Source organism: Meles meles, chromosome 4 (assembly GCF_922984935.1).
Source record: "Meles meles chromosome 4, mMelMel3.1 paternal haplotype, whole genome shotgun sequence".
Classification (NCBI taxonomy): Eukaryota; Metazoa; Chordata; class Mammalia; order Carnivora; family Mustelidae; genus Meles; species Meles meles.
In genome coordinates, this window is record NC_060069.1 from 122,352,347 (window position 1) to 122,374,275 (window position 21,929).

The 21,929-nt window shown below is 34.3% G+C and overlaps 1 protein-coding gene across 2 annotated transcripts in view; it reads right to left on the reverse strand.

Moving 5' to 3' along the window:
• EPHA3 (EPH receptor A3) overlaps nt 1–21,929 on the reverse strand; it is a 364,949-nt gene that overhangs the window by 247,729 nt on the left and 95,291 nt on the right. For both annotated transcript variants that reach the window (XM_046003412.1, XM_046003410.1), the window contains exon 3: nt 13,276–13,936. In XM_046003412.1, coding sequence (XP_045859368.1) covers nt 13,276–13,936 — 661 coding nt within the window. The remainder of the gene's footprint in view (nt 1–13,275; nt 13,937–21,929) is intronic.

Sequence of the window (21,929 nt, forward strand, 5' to 3'; positions counted from 1 at the left end):
GTCCTGGGATCGAGTCCCACATCGGGCTCTCTGCTCTGCGGGGAGCCTGCTTCCTCCTCTCTCTCTGCCTACTTGTGATCTCTGTCTGTCAAATAAATAAAATCTTTAAAAAAAAAAAAAAAGGAGGAGTCTTAGAATTAGAACCAAGGAAGTTTCCACATCTACCTGTCATCTTTACATTTGTATCACATTATAGAAAAAAGGGAATCAAATGTCAGATTCGATTTCATGTCAGCACATCAGAGTTCGCTAAAAGGGAACTAACTCCATAGCAGCTGTGTGAACCCTTTGCTTAAGGAAACACCCTCAATCTCCAATTGCTTTTTCTTTGATATCTCTTTTATTACTCTGCTCACATTCTCAGTCTGTGTACTACCAAATTCCAGCCACTAAATGTCAGTCACTTTTTCCAGCTCCATGCAAGTAACATTCTTTCACTGTTTTTAAATATCTACCTTCATGTGAAGAGTCCTGAAATCTTTATTCTTTCTCTCACATAAAGAATCTTAGTTCTGATTTTTTTTTTTTGCTTAAGTGTTACTTTCCAATTACCTAAGTAGTTAATAAGACTCCACATGCCTTTAAAAGTTATAGCAATTTCTAAGTCTAAATAAATCTCAAGAAGGAAAGGTCCTGAGGTATCATGAGATGCTTGAGTCTGGGTTCCAACTTGGGCTGTGCTAATGTGTAATTTGACCTTTTAGTCTTAATTTATGTTTCTATAAAAGGAAGGGTTATTCTAGACCAGGTTTTCTCAACCTTGACATAGTTTGCTTGGATAATCTGTTGTTACAGAAGCTATCCTGTGCCATTGTACAATATTTAGCAACATCTCTGGCCTCTAAACTCTAGATGCTAGTCGCAATCCCCACCCCAAGCTGTGACAACTGAAATGTCTTCTTCAGACATTGTCATATGTCCCTTGGAGGAAAAATCACCTGGGCTGAGAGATTAGTCTATGCTTTATTCTACAGGTGGTACAACAAAAGAATCTGCATTAGCATTTGATTTTGTGATATTTCCACTAAAAGCTAATTAATGTGAGGTCAGGGACATTTTTCTGTTGTGTTCAGTGCCGTATTTCCAGTGGATATTGGTATAGTAGGTATTCATTACATTTTGTTTGATGAAAATGAATAAATGATGGAATATTTAACTCCATAGAAATTGAAACCTCTCCATTTATTACCTCTTAGCAACACATTTTGATGAGTCTCTAAGCAATATTTGTCTTTCATGCTTACTCCACTTTTTTTCTTCCTGATGAGCTTATGGATATTGTACTTGCTTCCTTTTAACATAAATTCAGTTCAGCTACCCTTTAGAATCCAAGGTGCTTGGGAGCAAGAACTGTATTGTCCTCCCCCCCGCCCCAGTTCAGCACATTAATCAATTCTGGATGCCATAAAGCCTTTATACATGTTGACTGACAGACTGGAATATCCCATCTTCAATATAGCAGCATGAGATAGGCAGCAAGTGGATCCAAATCTCTGGAATATAGATTTTCCCCTCTAATAATGACCAGAGAAACAAAAATGTTCCTTTCCAACCATTTATATATATGGATTCGTTTCTGAGTTCCAGAAAAATTTACATGTTCTTTATGCATTAATTCAAGAATGGTATTCTCTCATCTCACAGCATGTGCTTTCTCTTTCTTGTTGAAAGTAAGTCTTCATGTCAAAAAGCACAGATGTTCTCAATTACAGTATCAACTTTTAACCTTTTGTGGCATTGTAACTGACCACTGAACAGAGAATTCAGGAATATCTTACAATGGAGGGTCTTTCATTTTTAGAAGCCATTCTTACTTCTTATTTTTATTTTATTTTTTCATCAAACAAAAAGTCCGTGACTGTTCATGTGATGGCTATCAGTTTCATGATCTCGACTCACCCTTGGAATCTCTGGGTCTCCTCTCACAGAACAAATCTGTGATTAGAAGTCCAATACTAAAAAAAAAAAAAAAAAAAAAAAAAAAAAAGAAGTCCAATACTGAGGGTTTCTAAAGGGCAATCAGCAGCAACACATCTCAGAGGACTACTGGAAGAGGGGTAAGTAACAACACAACCGAAGTTTATAATACATTTTTCCTACAGGATATCATGGATTCTGTTCCCTAATAGAGACATCCATAAGTGATTACAGTTATCTGCCAACAGGATGTTTCGTCCACATCCTGGAAGATGAGAAGCTACATGAATAGAATATACATGCAGTCTCTCTAGTCATATGATTCTTTCCAAATGGCTCTCACTTTGGAGCACTTTCATCAAACATTATCAAAACTTGTATTTCTCTCCACAATTGCTTTCTATTAAGGTTTAGTGCCAGCTGTCAGAGCTGTAATGTAAACCCTTATTAGCTCTTATAAGTTCTACTCTGGAACTAATAAGGGATTGTCAAAACTCCAAACACAGACAGAGCTGGGGTAGAAATCACAGGAAGGAAGGTGGAAAGTGTACAACAAATCTGTACTTGCAAAGCAATCTTTGTGATACCCTTACCAATGCCTTTTACAGAATCTAAGTTTCTCAAGAGGGAGAAAAAGATCTACTTCTTAGTTTATTTTGCATAAGGTTTGGTTTCCCTTTCTCTGAGAAGTGTGGACAAAAAACAATGAAACAAACTGGAAAAGTTCATGAAGTCTCAATAATCTCTCTCTCTTTTTTAGAATCATAACCTGCATTCTGAACAAAACTACATTGGATTCTTCAAACTTTAAAATACAAAATCTCTGATAATTTCTGAATAGCTGGACAGAAAAAGCATGTTGATAAAGATGAATATTCCCTACAAGAGCTATCGATTATATATCAGCTTTAAAATACTTGTTTTGCATAATTGCATGAAGCACATCAGACCAAGGAAAAATATCTATATCAATCCCCAAGTAGGCTATGTTAAAGAAATGAAATTTCAATAGTTCCTTCAGAGCCCAGCTACCTGATGGTATATTATGATGGCGGATCCACGAGCTCTCCGACAAGGTCACACATATTAAAACACCAACTAACTAAAATTTTTATATATTCAAAATAACAATATTCCACCATTCACAGAGAAATGGGCCTAGATATGTCCTTCTTTGGAAAATTTTAATCACTTTTCAGATGGGTTTGCATTTAATAGATATTTCCTGAGTGGTACACAGTGTCCTGATCTTCCTTTGAAAATGAGGCTGAAAATGTGATGACAAAAATAACTTCTTTCAAGTAAAATTAAAGCTATTTTACTTTCTGCAACTGAAATTACTTTTTTCCCAGGTCTTAGATTCCTATAGTAAATACAGTATTGGGAAGCTCATTCCACATTTTTCCACAGATACACTCTCAAACAAACTACTTGAATGAGAAAATTATTTGTGTTCCCCAAAGACTATATATTTAGCATACAAGAGTTGCCTAAATAATTATTTCTACCTTTGAAACACTAGGCTAGACAAAGTATCTGAAAATTCACAGATTTTAGCATATTAAAATTAAAAAAAATTATATCCTAAAAGCAAATACCCTGCAGCTATTTGACAAGGGATGATTCTGAACTGGGTTAAAACCTTGGGAAAATATCTTAATACTGACCTATAAAATGTCCCTTCAGGTCAAGACAAAGACTAGTAAAAGACATATTTAAAGAAATGTCTTATTATTTTTCTCCCTTTGAACAGTGAAATTAACATAATTATATAACTAAAGTTAACTTGTATAAAATAACCCATATATTTTTTTTAATTTATTTGACAGACAGAGATCACAAGTAGGCAGAGAGGCAGGCAGAGAGAGAGGAGGAAGCAGGCTCCCCGCAGAGCAGAGAGCCCGATGTGGGGCTCAATCCCAGGACTCCGGGATCATGACCTGAGCCGAAGGCAGAGGCTTTAACCCACTGAGCCACCCAGGCGTCCCAATAACCCATATTTTATACAAGTTAAAGTTAAAATTAACTTGTATAAAATAACCCATATTTTACCAGCAGACTGTAATTCTCATTTATTTGTAATTCTGTGTTAGACTAACATTTATAAAACTGTCTGTGATTTTTAAGGTCTTTTATAGTGGTTCATTGATGATCATCTAACTTGTACTTATTAATTATGAGGTATTCCAGTAGTTAGACATGAATTCGTTCTACTCCTTAAATTTAACAACAGTCCTATTTCTTCTAAATATGTTTGCAATTAAATTGTCTCTGACTGCTCAAAGTAATTCGATTTGTAGTTTGTATGGAACAAAGAACTCACGTTTCTTTCTAGTATCTTTTTTTTTTTTAAGATTTTATTTATTTATTTGACAGACAGAGATCACAAGTAGGCAGAGAGGCAGGCAGAGAGAGAGGCGGAAGCAGGCTCCCTGCCAAGCAAAGAGCCTGATGCAGGGCTTGATCCCAGGATCCTAGGATCATGACCTGAGCAGAAGGCAGAGGCTTTAAACCACTGAAGCACCCAGGCGCCCCTCTTTCTAGTATCTTAAATATGTAAATCGATGCTTTAAATTTATACTGTTTGTTTTTAGACTCAGAAATGGACTACAAACAAACAAACAAATGAACTATAATACTTAGGTAACTCGCAAGCCAAATGCACTCTTTATTTTCCTCTCTTTTTTCATATTTTAAGAGTTTTTACTTAATTACTCTTTATATGGTATATTGACATAATGTGATTGAAAGTTTCCAGTAATATCATATAGTAATTCATGTAAACACATTTGTAATTTACTTCATACAATTTATACTGTTTTCTTCACTGCTTTTTTTTTTTTTTTTACTATTTAGGTGATTCTTAAATGTACATAATAAATATCCAAAATAAATCAAATAGATATAGTTCGTTCTACACACAGTCAAGTAAAATGTCTGACAAATATTTTTACTTACCTGATTACTTTTTTTTAATTCACATGATTCCTTCTAGGCAAGAACATTATTTATTGTTATAACTCCCCTGATACCTAAGCTAGTCTTTTATACAATGAAATGTTAGGACATAGCACAGTGAAAAACTTCTGGATTTAACATTTTTGAAATGTCGAATTCTATTTTATCTTGTTATTGTTATTGTTTGCTTGTTTCTAAACTACATTTTCTTAAATCAGTTAAAACCTAAAAGCCTGTCTGGATCTACAACAATAAAAATGTCCATATTAAATTTCAGGTTGCTTTTGAATAATTAGCAGAAAAAAAAAAGACAAAAACAAAAACCAAACACACTAGAAGAAATAGAGACTGAGTCAGACACCAGATGGGAAAAATCAAGAGTGACTGATGTTCAGAAGAAGAAAAATAGAAGCTAACAAGAAGAGAATGGAGGAAATATCACCCGGGATTGAATAGACTAGAAGCTTAATGAAAATAAAAATGAAGTGTCCTCAGGAGAGGAAAATCCTACTTGAAAGAAGGTGGACAACCAGTGAATAAATAATGAATACATAGATAAATACGTTCATTAAAGGCATTTCCTTTCCCTTAAGGTATCCCTAAACCCTAAGGTTTAAAGTAAGGGAGAAGCTGTTGAATGGATGAGTTTATCACATCTGTTTTAACATAGATGAAACAAGAAAGCAAGGAAGATTACAACATTCCAAAGATGCTGACGACTAACAATAATGATGATGTTCAAATACCCTTTTATGGATGAAGAAACTGAGGTTCAAACTAGTTAGCCACGCAACTGATAAGCAGCATTTCTGAGGCTACTGAGTGCAAGAACTCAAACAGTTGTCAGTGACAACAGCCTTTTGTTAAATAAAACAATTAAATGCAAATTGAAGTTTGAGGGCAAACGGGTGGATGGGGGAGGGGGCAGGGGTCTGCACTGTGCTAAAGGTATCAGAAGTTATTATACAAATTGGTGAGAAGATATAGAAACTTGTATAAATCAAGGGCTTTATAGCTCTTATAAAACTGTCAAAATGTATCTGGTTGCTTGAAAGTTCTGCACATTATTACTTATCAGTGGCATATTTTGTAATAAAATAAATGTATTGGTTTGAAAAGTCATGGGTGTGCAACTGCTGAAGGTAAAGTGGGATTGGAGAGATATAATTTTAAACTCTGGGAAAACAAATAAGTTTTTCATAATTCAAGGTAAGAGATTTCAGTGCAGTAATTAAAGGATGAGTCAATGAGTACTAGGTGTGTAAAACAAAAATTATTTCAGCATTTATATAAATAGAACTTTGCTTTATTACAGGTATGATAGTCAATTGATTTTTTGTAAGTCAGAAAAACAATATTCATCATAAATTCATAAAAGATAAAAGGTATTCTCTCAGATACCAGATACTAATTAATGAACAGATGAGATAAAGTAATAGTTCATTAATCAGCATCAGGATAGTTAGGTGGATCTAGTCTTAACTTGTTGCAACTGTATGTGATTTAACAGTCAAATGAGCTTATTTCAAATTAGATAAATGAACATCATTACGCATCTGAAAGACCTGGTAGATTCAAAAATAAATAGCATAAAGCATATTCACTCTAGAACTTACATTCTAAGGATGCGTAGTTGGAAGAGTGCATTCAGTAAGTATTCATTCAGTAAGTATCTAACTGAGAATTTAATTATACTCTGTTAGTTCTAGGCATGATGTTCCTAGAAAAGGACAAAATGAGGCTCTTCCTTCAAGTAACTTGCTGCCCAGTGCCCAGCTCCCAGCACGCAGTGCCCAGCATGGAGCCCAGTGCCAGGCTCAAACTCAAGACCCTCTGATCAAGACCTGAGCCTAGATCAAGAGTCAGATGATTAACTGACTGTGCCACCCAAGTGCCCCCAGAAACAAACAAACAAACAAACAAACATGCTTCTGAATTCATTACAATATATGAACTACATGAAGTTCCAGAGGGTGCAGACTCAGTAGTCGGTGCCAAGAAATTCTGAATCAGATTTTCAATTTTCTCTACCTCTTCAAGAGTAAGTAGAATCTCCAAATCTTTTGTTATTGAAACCTTGACAGCGTAAGAGTTTCTGAATTGAAAAAGAAATGAAAGGAGAACAAGAACTCATGCCCTAAGTCCTAGGTGAAACAAACATAATTATGGATAATCTTCAAAAAGTCTAGCTGTCTTCATGCATCACATCAAACACACTTTTCTATTAAGCTGCTGATGTACAAAACAAGGAATAAAGTTGGCATTCCACAATGAATGCTCAGAGATAAAACAGAGCAACAGATTCTTCAGTGACATTAATAAGGTACTTGGTACATTAAGTCTAAACAAAGTTTGTAGGAGCAGGAATATTTATAGTAACCTCCTCTATCTGCCTCAAATGTAATTAATTGACTATATAAAAATCCATTAGCATTCTCATTTTTTCTTTCCTAACTAAGTCAAAGCGGATAGCATAATTCATTAACCAGGATTTAAAAAAATAATAAATTTCACAAGGTTTTCTTGGCATGAATGCAAAATTTCTTTACATTTCCAATCTTGAAAAGTTAAAAGAATTATACTGGGATGTAAGAAATACTAATGATTTCCCTAGTGAAATAAATCAGTGGCATCTTGATTGTTAATGATTGAGAGCAAACAGCAGATAAATTAGGTTTATAATTTTAATATTTAATGGTATCATTTTAAAAGAGGCTTATTAACACCCTATAAAAACAACTCAACGTACAATTTGACCACATCTAGCCAGCTCACCCAGAGACCAGAAACACTGCTCAAATACTTAAGCCATACACAGTAAATTAAAAGAGATAACATGATTTCCTCCTCTATCATTATACTGAGAGAAAACCTATTTAAATGAAAGCCATATTTTAAAATTATATATTACAGAAACTACCAGAAAACCAAGTCTCATACATGATTTCTTACTTTTCTTATTAATCATTATATCACTCTTTATCAGTTGAAGCATATGTAGTTATTTTTTATGTGCATTTCTATTTTACCAAACTTAACATAATAAGCACTCTCCCTTTTTCTGCATTTGTGGTTTGCATGGCATGCAATTTCTGAATTATTCTTTAACAACCAATATTTCTTTCAGTCTTTTCTTATGTTCTCCCTCTAACTGTTCCTTAAAGGAGAAAGGTGTACCACTTTATATTCTTAGCTTTCCTGTGTTCATTCTTTCTTAGCAGAGTAAAAACAAACCAGCAACATAAAGTATCTTACTGTAGAAATTTTAAATTTCCTATCACTTATTTCCACCCACACCAATACCTCCTTCCTCATTAACACTAATAACTTATTTTTAGTTTGAACTGCCATTAACTTAGCTCTGTTTAAAAATTCAGTTAAAAATCTATGCTTCTTGGAGTGCCTGGGTGGCTCATTCAGTTAGGTAGCTGCCTTCAGCTCAGGTCATGATCCCAGATTCCTGGGATCAAGCCCCTCACTGGGCTCCCTGCTCAGTGGAGAACTGCTTCTCCCTCTTCTTCTGCCTGCCATTCTGCCTGCTTGTGCTCTCTCTCTCTGTCAAATAAATAAATAAAATCTTAAAGAAAAAAAAAATCTATGCTTCCCTAAAAGCAAAGACCAAAGTATTTTGGTACATACTACATACTACAGACTCAATAATAGTTGAATAAATGGTCAAAATATATTTTCCACTCTTTTTCTCATTTCAGGAAAAGTGCACTGTTGTGAAGGTTTTCATTTATATACAAGAAAAGTGTAATGCTTTGGTTAGAATTCTGGTCCCGTACAAAGATAACGCTGGTTTCAATTATAGTTCTGAAATTGATGGGTGAATTTTTTGACAATAAAATGTCTTTATCAGTACATTTTCCTCCCAAATGGATATTATCAGATCTTCAGCATTTACTTAACCAAACTTTAACTGTCCCAGTTATCCAACTAGAGTGGAATAAATGGTTCAGAATATTTCATTACTAAAGTCAGAAAATGACCTGGCTATGAAATCTTTACAAAACCTCCCTGTGGAATGAGCTCAGAACACAAAACTCTAATAGGACTTCTACACATTTTGAGATTCAATAAACAAATTATAAACGTTATCTCCTGGAATGAGTAAGCTATATAAGGTAGTTAGCCTCTTTTCCTTACTCCAAAAGTTTCTAATGCTAACAAAGATTATCAAAATCTCTCAATTCAAAGGCTTTTCATCATTAATGAACAAATTCCATTATGAATTTGGAAATACTCAAAATTAATCTCTCCTTCCCCTACATTGCCAAAGTCCTTTGTACCCCTAGTGCAAGATTGATTGGTCTGGCTTGCATTAAAAGTATTCATTTATGTATCTGTCTTTCATAGGAGATGCTGAGCCCCTGTAAGGTAGATAAAATCCACCTATGTTTCCCTGTGTGTAGCGCATTATTACTTTGTACTAATAGATGGTCAAAAACACTTATTGAATTAAATTTGTTAGACTTTTTTGTCTATTTAAGATGATTGGTGATGTATATAGTCAGATTTTATTACATATCGTCCAGACTAAAATTAGTCTTCCCAAAATATTACATTTTGGCTAGTAACTCTTCTTTCTAAAAATTCTAGAAGCAGAAAGATGTGGGAAATAAACTGATTTATATTAAACCTTATATTAACAGATTCTGGGTTACTTTATGCCAATTCAACTGTGGTCCTACTCCTCCTTCAATGTACTGTACTCTTAACTCCAGTAGAATTTTTGTCTCATGGGGTTTCTTGGTCTCTGTCACCACTGGACTAAAACATAGGGAAGCAGTGTGGATTGAGGTTAAGATGGCAGCCTTCGGAATCAGACTGCCTGGTTTCAGATCTCCAATCCTACACTCACCCATTAAAGAAACTATGGCAAGATATTTAACCTGTGAAAGCTCTGTTCTTATCTTTTAAGACGTAGACAATAATAAGGTATACCTGTAAGTTACTTTGGTGGGGGGGACGATAAATAAGATAGCTCGTAGACATGACTTAACAAATAAATACCCTGGCATCTAGTAAGTAATGAACATTAAAAAAAAAAGGCTTTGAGTTCTGATACAATACTTAGAGTGAAATAGATACTCATTAAATATTCTTTTAAATAGTGAGTCATGTTTTCTTTTGTGTTAGGCAACTGAAATCCTATGGTTGCTTATCATTGGATTATAAGATTATCCTGAGATGTTTAAAATCTAGTTATATGTGTGTACCAAATAGTGGGTATATCAAGGTATTGCCTCATCCTTTTTTTAAAAAAGGATGATTCAATATCCTTTTGGAAAAAAATTTAAAAAAAAACAGATCTCATGAAATACATGAAGTTTGTTTAGCTTTTTATCTGCTTCTTTCCTGAGGATTACCACTCTTCTCTGTGCCTAAACAGAAGCATGTCTGTTAAAATGTTGACTTGTGAGAGTCCTAGCATGCTGTTCAGACAGCCTACAAGCTTACCAAAAACCAACTGAAAAATTAAAAATTAATAAAGGAAACCATAGCCACCATAAGAAATACCAGCACCATCACTGACAACAATAGCAAAATTATAGCCAAGAACAAGATATGGAATGAATTGAGTACTCGATTTTTAAGACATAGTATAGTAATGCCCACAATAATATATTTAAACAAATATTTGTTAAATATGTAAATCATAAGAAAGTAGAATACTTCAACACATTGTCTAATAATCTGAATATACAAAGTCTGCGATTGTGAAAAGAAAGGAAATCAAAAGTCATTTGGAAACATCAGCAAATGTCAAGATATAACTATAAGAAAATATTCCCCCTTTAAATTGCATCACTAAAAAAATCATCCCCCCCCTTTACATTACAATCACATCCCATTTCAAGGACAATCTCTAATTCTACTACAATTATTTTTTTATCTTCAAGATCTTTGTCTTAAAACAATTTGCTATTTTTATATATGTATCTCATTCTGAAACTAGTATTTTTAAATGCTGAGAAAGTGTATGATGATATTGCATTACTATATGAAAAAAGATGCTGTTGACATCCTTTAACTTAACAAACAAGTGTCAAGAACATAAAACTTTCACATAAATCCTTATCTATAAGGGCATCTAGGTGGTTAAGTCAGTTGAATGTCCTATTCTTGATTTTTGGTTCAGGTCAGAGTAGGGGTTATGGGATTAAGCCCCATGGAGAGCTCCATGCTGAGCAAGAAGCCTACTTATGATTCTGTCTCTTTTCCTCTCCATCTGACCCTCCCCCCACTTTGTGCTTATTCTCTTGCTCTCTCACACAAAATTTAAAGATTAATTAATTAGTTAATTAAATCCTTATATCTAGGAGTAATCTTGGAATACAACTGAATAACATAGTAGTTTAAAAAATAGTTATGTAAATTAGAATGAGGTTGAAAGTAAAGCAATTCTCACTTATTATGAACTTTCTGAATTATAACTTCATATGACTCTTTTATTCTTCTACTAGTTTGTCCTCAAGACAGTATGTAACATAAGTTTGTAAGCTTTATTTCTACTAACACTTTTATGTGATTCTATTACCTCACCAATACCTATTTTTCTATTTCTTATGTTTCAATAAAATTTTAAAACATACAAAATTATTTAAAATCCAAACATCTAATGATTAAGTTTCTTGCCCACTGTCATATTTTATTAGATACTTCTACATAAATTGATACATATTATTGAGAAGGAGACATATCTCTTTCTCTCCTGGTGTGGATATCAGAGACTGGTTCCATAGAGACCAAATTAGAGAGAATGGCCAATTGTGAAATTCTTCCCGAGTTAGGCCTTTATTATTTTATTTAAAATAATTTTCACAAATATTATATATACACAAAGAATACATACAGACAAATTATGATTCAAAGTGGATTATAAAGGCCACTGAGATTTCTCTCCACTCATGTATATAAAGAGTAGTATCTACTATGTTGTTTCAATTTTAGAACTTTCAAAATCATACTTAATAATATTTCTGATGGCGTTTGCCAAGGATCTAAATAACATGGAGAAGTATGAGACTAGAGTGTAGCCTTTGCTATCATTAAGCTTTTTCCATAGATTATGTTTATAGTCAAAAACAAAATGTTATGTTCCATTTAGATTGTTAGAAAGGTTAATTTATGTATAAAGTATATTCATTTCTTCTGCATAGTATGAGATTATTGAATGGGTAAAAAGAGAACACCAAATTCAATTCCTTTTTCAGAGTATAACAGCAAACATAGGTATTAAAACAGACCAGATTCCCAAAACTAAGTAGTTAAATTCTCCTATATATTTATACACCTAAAATTTTAATAATAATTTCAAAGTGTTCTCTTTTTTTTTTTCAGTGTGTTCTTAAACACAAACCTTGCCTAATGAGAAACTAACAAATTTGGGGATTAAGTGGAAGTTTTCATCTGATATATCAAATCTTATATGAAAAAAATATTATTTTTAATTAATTTTATTTCAAATGCAAAGAAAGTTTTAATAAAAATCATCTTGGTAACTGTTCAGATTCTTTGCTACTATATTAAGTATCAAATATACATTCCAGCCTAAGATGTGGTACAGATATTCTCTTGGGCAGTCTAAAGGGTCAAACCATGAAACAAAATAATTTTTTTTTTTAAAGATTTTATTTATTTATTTGACAGACAGAGATCACAAGTAGGCAGAGAGGCAGGCAGAGAGGGAGAGAGGAGGAAGCAGGCTCCCTGCCGAGCAGAGAGCCCAATGCGGGACTCGATCCCAGGACCCTGAGATCATGACCTGAGCTGAAGGCAGAGGCTTTAAACCACTGAGCCACCCAGGCGCCCGAAACAAAATAATTTTTTAAAAAATTTACCCTTTATACATCAAGCATAAGGTATAAACCCTGGATTTTTAAATAAAATAATCTTTATTAAAGCACTCATGCATTGTAAGTAAACAGGTATTTGACATACGGACATCACTGAAGGCTGTATTTTATAAAAATAAAGAACATACCACTGTGAAATAGAAAAACATATAGTCAATCTAATTCTGTTGGAATTAGATTACGTGAGTGCAGTGCTTCTTTCCTCTACATAAAAGAGACAGAATTTTTTTTTTCTTTCACTTGATCTAGAATTATAATACCAGAGTCATTAAATAGAAGGCAAAACTTAAAAATAGCATATATAACACCTCTCGTGTGGTACAGGCCAGCACCACACAGTCAAACACTGCTAATATTTCTACGACGAACTATGGATCAACACATCAAGTGAGATAAATTTGGTCTATAAATAGACTGTTTAGTTTGAGGCATGTTTTGCTGCCAATTGAGTTCAGGCTGGGTTCATTTCTTTCAGTTACTCAGTGATAATAAACTAACAGTTGAGCAACACCACTATAAGGAAAATAGAGACTCTTACCTTGGCACATAAAACCTCTTTCTTCGTAGCCAGCATTGCACGAGCACTTGCCAATGGGTACAAGCCATTCGCCCTCTGTACTGCAGTACATCCTGGGAGGATCTTCCTCCTTAGAATTGTTAACACAAGATCCTCGAACCTCCACCAGGGATTGGGAATCCATGGGTACTGTGTCTGGAAACATAGCCAGATTCTTCACTGTAAATGGGCACTTTTTGAAGTACACTCTCACCGACACCAAGGCAACACAAGCACCAACATCTTGAAATGCCAGATAAAATCCCTTTTTGTTGACAGGACCTACTTCTCTAACCTCAGTGTTGAGTTTCAGAATACGGTCCCCAAGATCCATTTGGGTGAAACTTTCATCAGCTGCAATGGTGTCAATCTTTGTAAACTGATGTTCTCGAAATTTGACCCCATGATCGTCATCAGACTCCATGTAGTACAAGTTGAAAGTCTCCTTGCAAGTTCCCAAAACCAGTGGAATGCTATTGCAGTCCCGTAGAGTGAACTTGAGCTCTACGTAGATCTTCTGAGCTGAGTTCCTAGGGATCCAGTTTGTCCTCAACCAATTATTTTGACTATGATCCATGACATTGCACACCTGGTAAGTCCTGATGGGTGTGTAATGTTCATCAACACCACTGATCTCTTCCCACTGAAGCATCAAAGGAGAAAAAAAAAATGAGAAGCAGAATTAATGAGTGAAGCATAATGAATAATAATGAATACAAAATGAGGGTGTTAATGGAATCACTGGATATACAAAATTAATAAAGGGAAACTTCAGTGTTACTCATTAAAGGTCATGACATGGAGCAATTCCGTAACATTCTTATATGTAGGTTTATTATTTGCAAGGTTCTCTGAGTTCATTGACACTAAGTAATTTATAATGTTGATGAATACATTTGAATTGTATTATGGTTTGTGGGATATTCAGGAAAAAAGTTGCTTAGGAATTGATTATACCTAGACAAATATTCCAGCATCAAAACCTCAAATTGGTTATCTCAAATAACACTATGAAATGATTCTGTTATACAGATGGCTTTGTGTTTTATTTATTTTAAAAGAGAATGAAAAATACTGCTGCCTAAAATAAATTTTTATTCATCTTTTCCCAATTTGGTTTAGAATTTAGTAAAATCAGTATCTGGCAAAATGAGGTGAATCTAAATGATGTCCTTACCACATCTCTCCAAACATGACATTTTTTAACACTCTCAGTCATTTCAAGGAATACACATTGGTGTACCACAAAAGGGAATTTGAAGTAAAAATACAAACACGCCTCCCTCTGCTAACAAAATAAAATCTAATAGTTATACACAGAAAACAAAAGATGTAAATGTAGTGAACATTTCAGTTCTTAATATCTTTTACTCACATTGAATTTTACACAAACAAGAAATAAGTGGCTATTTGGGGTTTTGCTATTACGGCAGCTAAGGTTATCCTAACTTAAAAAGTTTCAAGACTTTTCAGGAAGTCTTTCAGTGAAGCACTGCTTTCTGTGATCCTGAATAGGTTTGGGAAGCTTTTAAGCTGGCATCACGTGGTTTGTGGTCCTACTTATGATTTGGCAACTATCAGACCAGCTGTTTCTGTTATACCTGTATCTACACTTTTTTTGCCATGCCAAATTTTGCCTTGTGCTGCCAGGAAAATCTCTCTTTTGTCATGTTATATTTGAATTCAAAGCCTTCTAGGGCTGCCCATTGTCTACACAAATAACTTCAAACTCTTTAGTTTGGTATTGGCATTCTTCCAAAAACTAATTCCAAAATCCATTTATGTTTTTCTAAAAGTTTGAATGGAGATTAGTGAATTATATGTTTCACATCCTATGTTCTTGGAGCGTGAACTTTTCTACTGTTGTCAAAAGCCATGTTTGATCTTCTTTCGTTTATGGTATAACACCAACTGGACCATACTCTTTTCTCCTTGAAGCTGTCCATACCCTTACCATTCTTAAGAAGCTTTCTGTACTATATAATCTTTATTTTTTCTTTTTTCCCAATTTTTATTTAAATTCTAGTTAGTTAACATACAGTGCAACATTGGTTTCAGGAGAAGAATTCAGTGATTCATTTATGTACAACATCCAGTGCTCTCTTTACTCCCCATGACCCATCTAGTCCACCCCCCAAAGTCTCTCCCCCATCAACCCTCAGTTTATTCTCTATCTTTAAGAGCCTCTTATATTTTGTTTCCCTCCCAGATGTACTATATAACCTCTATTAAATGCCTTATGCATTTATAAATTTAATCCATGATGAATGCTAAGATTAGTTTAATTTTGTTCCATATGCATTTGCTACATTTTGGACCTCTTCATAGCCTCCATAATATGCAGCATACGATTTCATCTTTTGAGAGATGTATAAAAATTATTTTTTCTCATAATATATGTGGGACTCATTCAAGGGAGTGCAAATATAAACCTCTTAAAACAGAAGATATTTTAATTATGTAAATAAATACATAACGAAAATCCTTGTGAAACCCATTAGAAATGAGTTCTGAATTCTTTTGTCCATTAAGAGAGTTAATTATTTTCAGCAGGAATGGCAAGTTTTCAATCCTTAACTAAATCAATGGCATTTAAAATAGATGAACATTTTTCTATTTATGTATAGTAAAAACACATAGGAATCCCAATCCATAGCTTCAGTTCACAACATTAAATGAAATATTAATTTATTGAATTGATGGCAACCACAAGGAAGAACTATAACATTTATTTGGCCTTTGAATCACATTAGAAAAAAATAAATTATTTACATTAGGATGTTTGAATTATCAAATCCAATTTGTAGAACCCACCAATGTGATAAACACAGTTTTCAAAAACTTCTTATTCTCCCTTGCTCTTCTACTAACATAAAAACAAAACAAAAGAAAGCAGTAAAAAGTACTACTTATGTTAATAGCCTTGGTCATTCAGGGTCTAGAATATAAGAAAGGCACCCATTTTCTGGAAGAAAAATTGGCTTGACTTAACTGTCACACCAAAAGTCCAAAAAAAGAATAAATTTAAACTGTTTTAGAAAACCCTAGACATGATATAGAAAATATATCTTAAGAAAAGAAAATGCCCACCCTGTACTTTTAATAACCACTAATATACCACTTTCAAACATACACTCTATGAATGTATTATATGGGGTGCTCGTAAGAAAAAAAGTGTATGTAGATTCTCAGTTCTGATGATTTTACACTGAGTTGCCTTTAATAGTAAAGTCACAGTCAAAGTAAAATTTAAATATATGTTTAATATCAGAAAAACATAAAGAGTGAACAGAAGTTGGAACTTCAAAAAACTCTGATGTTAAAAATTCAGTATTACATGGAATCTTTGTATTATTATTACATTAGTTGTATAGTAACATTGTAAAGAACTATGGCAGAACTAGTAAAACTCCAGAAAATAAGTGCTTTACATGGACATTTTACAGAAAGTTAGATCATGGATATTATTATTTAAAAATAAATCAACTGACTTAAAATTTTTTAGGTCAAGGTTTTTTTGTTTTTGTTTTTTTTTTAAATCAGAATAGATATGAAAATCAGAATAGATATAAATAGATATAAAATAGATATAAAAATCAGAATAGATATGAGTTTGTATTTCAACAAATGAATTGGTTGTAAATATTCCTGCTATGAACATTATTTTACTAGACATCAAATGGAGGTGATGACCATACACAGATTTTCAAAATTTGATATAAAATGCGATTTAAATTATGGAGATCTCATTGTAGGTTAACAGTTTTCCTCTCAATGTTGATTTGGCAAGCTATCACAAGTCCTTGAATGCAGAGGTATACATTGCAAGAAGATAATGTAAACAGCACTATCATGCTTTGCACATAAAAGGTTGCAAAGAACATTATTACTTCATTAATTTTTAATGAAGACCATATTGCTTAGTGTTGGTGGTTTGCCTACTCACTCAACTTGCAAAAACAACAACTCCCAAGCCCTAGCATTTGCTGGGGGCTGAAGACAGTAGAAATAAAATCCCTAAATGAGCATTTGTTTCAACAGTAGCAGCAACAGAAATCATTAATTAAAGCTGTGGCTGTAATGTTTACACTTTAGAAATTTAAAGAATGCCCATGTTTACCCTTTCTTCCTACTCCAAGAACTAATGTGTAATGTTCATAAATTATTAGAAATATTATATTGCCATAGTAATTATCCCAAGGAAAACTTGGGTTTAAAAAAAAAAATGGGTGACTGGGCACCTGGGTGGCTCAGTTAGTTAAAGCAACTGCCTTCAGCTCAGGTCATGATCCTGCTAGGATCCAGTCCCACATTGGGCTTCCTGCTGGGCAGGGAGTCTGCTTCTCCCACTGATCTTCCCCCTTCTCATGCTTTCTCTCTCTCATCCTCTCTCTCTCTCAAATAAATACATAAAATCTTCAAAAAAAAAAAAGGTGATATATAGAATTGGTGACATATAGAATTAGGTGGTACAAAGAAACATATTTCCCTTTGTTTTCTTAATTTAAAAAAAAGTCTCTGCAAGGGGTTTTCAGCAGTAAGATTGTCTTTCAGCAGAAGGGGGTACAGAACCAGAAAGAAGTCAAATTTTGTCTAAAGGTTAAATTCCCCCAAATCACCAATTCTGATGTTTAGTCTAATTACCAGATTCTTATTCTGAGCTTTAATTATTAGACCACACAGGCCAGAACTGAGTTACTTGTTTTGTTTTGTTTTTTTTCCTTTTTCCAAGTTATTACAACATAAGAAAATCATGTATCCAGACTTCCTATCCCTAAAAAGGTCATTCTGAAATTTATTCCCAGAAGCAGAGACAAGGTAAACCTCCCCATTATCAAAACACAGTGTAGGATACAAAAGAGATAATTTGTATTTTTCTACATAGAACAGTTCCTCTTCACTGAGTGAAACATGTATTTGGGGAGGAAAACACATTTTTTTAAATAATTAGTTAGCATTTAACCTAATAACTATCATTCTGATAAATCACAATTATAGTAATTATGGACTTATACTCTATATTAATTACGATTTTGGATACATTTTTAGCTACTTGCATAGAGGGAATAAGGAGGAGAATGCTTACATTTTCTTTAAGAACCTACAATATGTTTAGTGCCTAGGCTAACAAAGTTTGGGAAATGCTTAAAAAATAAGAAAAAGCTTTTCATGATTTACCTTATAAGATTTGAAGTCAATTTCTTAGAAATTTACAGATGACAATAAAGAGAAAATGATCACCAATATTCTTATGTGTATAATACTACATTTGCATTTCAGTGGCTAATAAGAAACACATAATGCTGCACTTTGCAAAATGCTAATGATGACTAATCTTGCACTCAATAATTATAATATTAAGTTGATTCATGTTATTCTTTCTCCCCTCATGTTTCGTAGTCCCATGTTTATTCCCCTTTGTACACACACATAGCCATTTCAAAATTCAGTGGTCATTCTAAAAATATTTGAACATTTACTATGCATCAACATTTTCACCATGGATATGTATCACCGCTTATTACAGGAAAAATGTCACTATGAAGTGTGAGGCACAGCTATATCTACAAAAATCATTATAATCCCATTTTTTAATAAATAGTTTTTTAGCCCATTCTGATCTGAAGAGCACACACACACACACACACACACACACACACACACACACAGATATATTTCTAATAGTATTATATAAAAAAGTAGAGTAAGGTAAAACAGTTGGAAAAAATGAGGAATACAACTTTTTTTTGTTTTTTGTTTTTTTAATTTTCTTGCTGTCGATGTTAGTTTTGGGCCAGATCAGAGATTTACATTTGTAACCAGGAGTTGAGGAGAAAGATGGGGATTTGATGTTGGAAAACCAACATCAGGTAGATGATAAACCAGCATTTGGTTAGAGTCTAAGAATAGAAATGCCCAAAAGGGGCATGCCTGGGATGTATGGCTGGCAGTCTTTATAAAATGACTACTATCCACTCCCCCAGATACCTTCAACCCCTAAATATTCTGCAGAAAGTTTATTATCATCAAATTAGAATTGCCTTATTTAAATGGAGAGGACAACTTCCCATTTTGGGTCAAGTATACTGAAAAGAGCTGAAAAAAAAAAACAGGAAAGGAATGAAAGGCCAGAGATTATTTTCTTTTAAAGATTTCATTTATTTATTTGAAAGAGAGAGCACAAGCAGGGGGAGAGGGAGAGGGAGAAGTTGACTCCCCACTGAGCAGGGAGCCTGATGGGGGGTGAGGGGCGTTCCATCCTAGGACTATGGCATCATGACTGAGTCAAAGGCAGCCTCTTAACCGACTGAGCCACCCAGGCACCCCTGGCCAGAGATTATTAATAAGGAAAGCCAACAAAAGATTTCAGAGAGTGAGATGAAGAGTTAGGACCCAAATGATTTAAGAGTCCTGTGCAGAATTCTCAGGAACATTGGATGCACCATGGTACTTTTTGTAGTTGTAATAAGCAGCAGGCTGTTAACAGTAGTGCCTTCAGAAAGTTTGGTGGTGAAGGGGGTGGCTCTTGGGTCCCCTACAAGGACAACATTGGATCCTCTGTCTTTACTATAGCCAGTACCTCACAATTCAATCTCAGTAATTCTCAGTTCCTTAAGCCTCTCGACTGAGGCAAGAACCAGAGTGTCCTCTGCTCCACCATTCTACTATTTGATTTTGGTGGTCTTCTTTCCAGCTGGAAGTCAACGGTACTGGGCTGAGCTCTCAGAGCGGCTGGCACATCTTTCACCTGTGGGCGAATGTGCCATATTTCTGACCACACAGTCTATCTACTTCCTTATGTTGATAGTTCTTATTTACAGCTAAACCTTAGCCAGGGAGCTTTTTAAAACTATTGCTTCATGTGTGTCTACTCAAACTAATAGTTTTTAAATTGCTTAGGCAATTCTAATGTATCCCTAACGTTGAGAAGCAACTTTTATGTCCCTTGCCAACTGGATTATTCACCTCTACTATCTAGTTGACTTGGCTGCATACTCCAATACCAGTTTCCAAGACGTGAATCTCCTAGGAAATGATGTCTAGAGTTTCTAGATAGCACTTCCTCTTCTCTGTAGAATGGCCTTTTGCTCAGCCCTCATCCCAATTGTCTGAAGATTTTAGGTTTGCCAAGTCCAGGACATGGCTTATAGAGACTCACCTGAATAACCTCATCTACCTCCCAAAAAGATTTGTAAGATTCTGTTATAACAAATAAAGTAAATTACATCATAGTGTTCTTCTATTTCACATTTGGTGGTAAATGCAAAGTGTGTGCATTTCAAAAAGATCTAAACTATGTGGGAGAGTTACCTTCAAGCATGTATTTCTCCTGAAGGCAAGAAAACTAGTTTTAGACCTGTTACTTTTTTTTATAGTTTGGTAGTTTCTTATTGTGATTTTCTGTGGTGATTTGTGACTTCTAAGATGCCTCTCTCATGGAAGTTTTATTAAATTATTAAATATTTCCATGTAAAACTTAGGTTAGAAATCATGGATAGTAAAAAGATAAGTTACATGTGATTTTTGGTATCCAGAAGCTGATGCTGGACAGAAAGAGGCAGAAGTGTTGCATGAGGCAAATGATGATATGCTTGTTCTTCAAGATATGGCAAGGAGCTGTGGGAAAAGGAAGGGTTTCCACTATAAAGAAAATTGTGGGAAACCATTAAGTGTGAGCAAACAGAACAGTGTGTGGGAACAGAACCTGTTTAAGGAAATGGATTCCAGTACAGACACTGAGCAGTAGTCTGTGGGCAGTTACTTAGAACAGAAAGGCCTGGGCCAATGTGGAAATATCACTCGGCATGCCTTGTCTTTATTTGCTACAGTGAGTAACCACTGAAAAGAAGCACATAAGGTTAGCTCTGGACTGGGAGCTGATTCTCCAAAGAAAAGAAGAAGGCTATAGAAAAGCCACCACAAAGATTCAGAAGAGAGGTTGTAAGAAGACAACCTCTACTGAATGTACACTGAACATTTCCCAAAAGATTATAAAAGGATGTAAGTTTTTGCTAAGTGAAATAAGTCAATCAGAGAAAAACAATTATCATATGATCTCTCTGATATGAGGAATCTGATGTGGTTGGGGCACCCAAGTGGCTCACTTGGTTAATTGCCTGCCTTCAGGTGAGGTCATAATTCCTGGGTCTTGGAATTGAGCTCTGAGTCAGGCTCCCTGTTCAGAAGGGAATCTGCTTCTCTCTTTCCCTCTGCCCTTCCCCCCAGCTTGTGCTTGAGTGCTCTCTCACAAAAAAATAAACAAAACCTTCGAAGAAAAGACATGGTCACTAATTTATTTATTCATTATTCTTTCTCCTCTACACAGTCTCTGGTTTGGCTAATCTCCCCTTCTCAAACATCTAGCTCGTGCCTAAAATCAAGTACCCAATTTACTAAATTTACTAAAATTAAATATCACAAAATATGCCTAATATTAAGCTTAAATAACTAAAAAAGCACAGAAGTATGCTTTTGGGTACATAGGGCATTGAATTTTAAAAATCACTATTTTGTATAGTTATGTCTCAAAGAGTGGCCCTACTGAGTTAGATAAAACCCATTCCATGTTTATAAACATTTTTGCAATTTAAAAAAAAAAAGTGGGGAGTGAATTTCTAGGAGCTATGTGTCAGCAG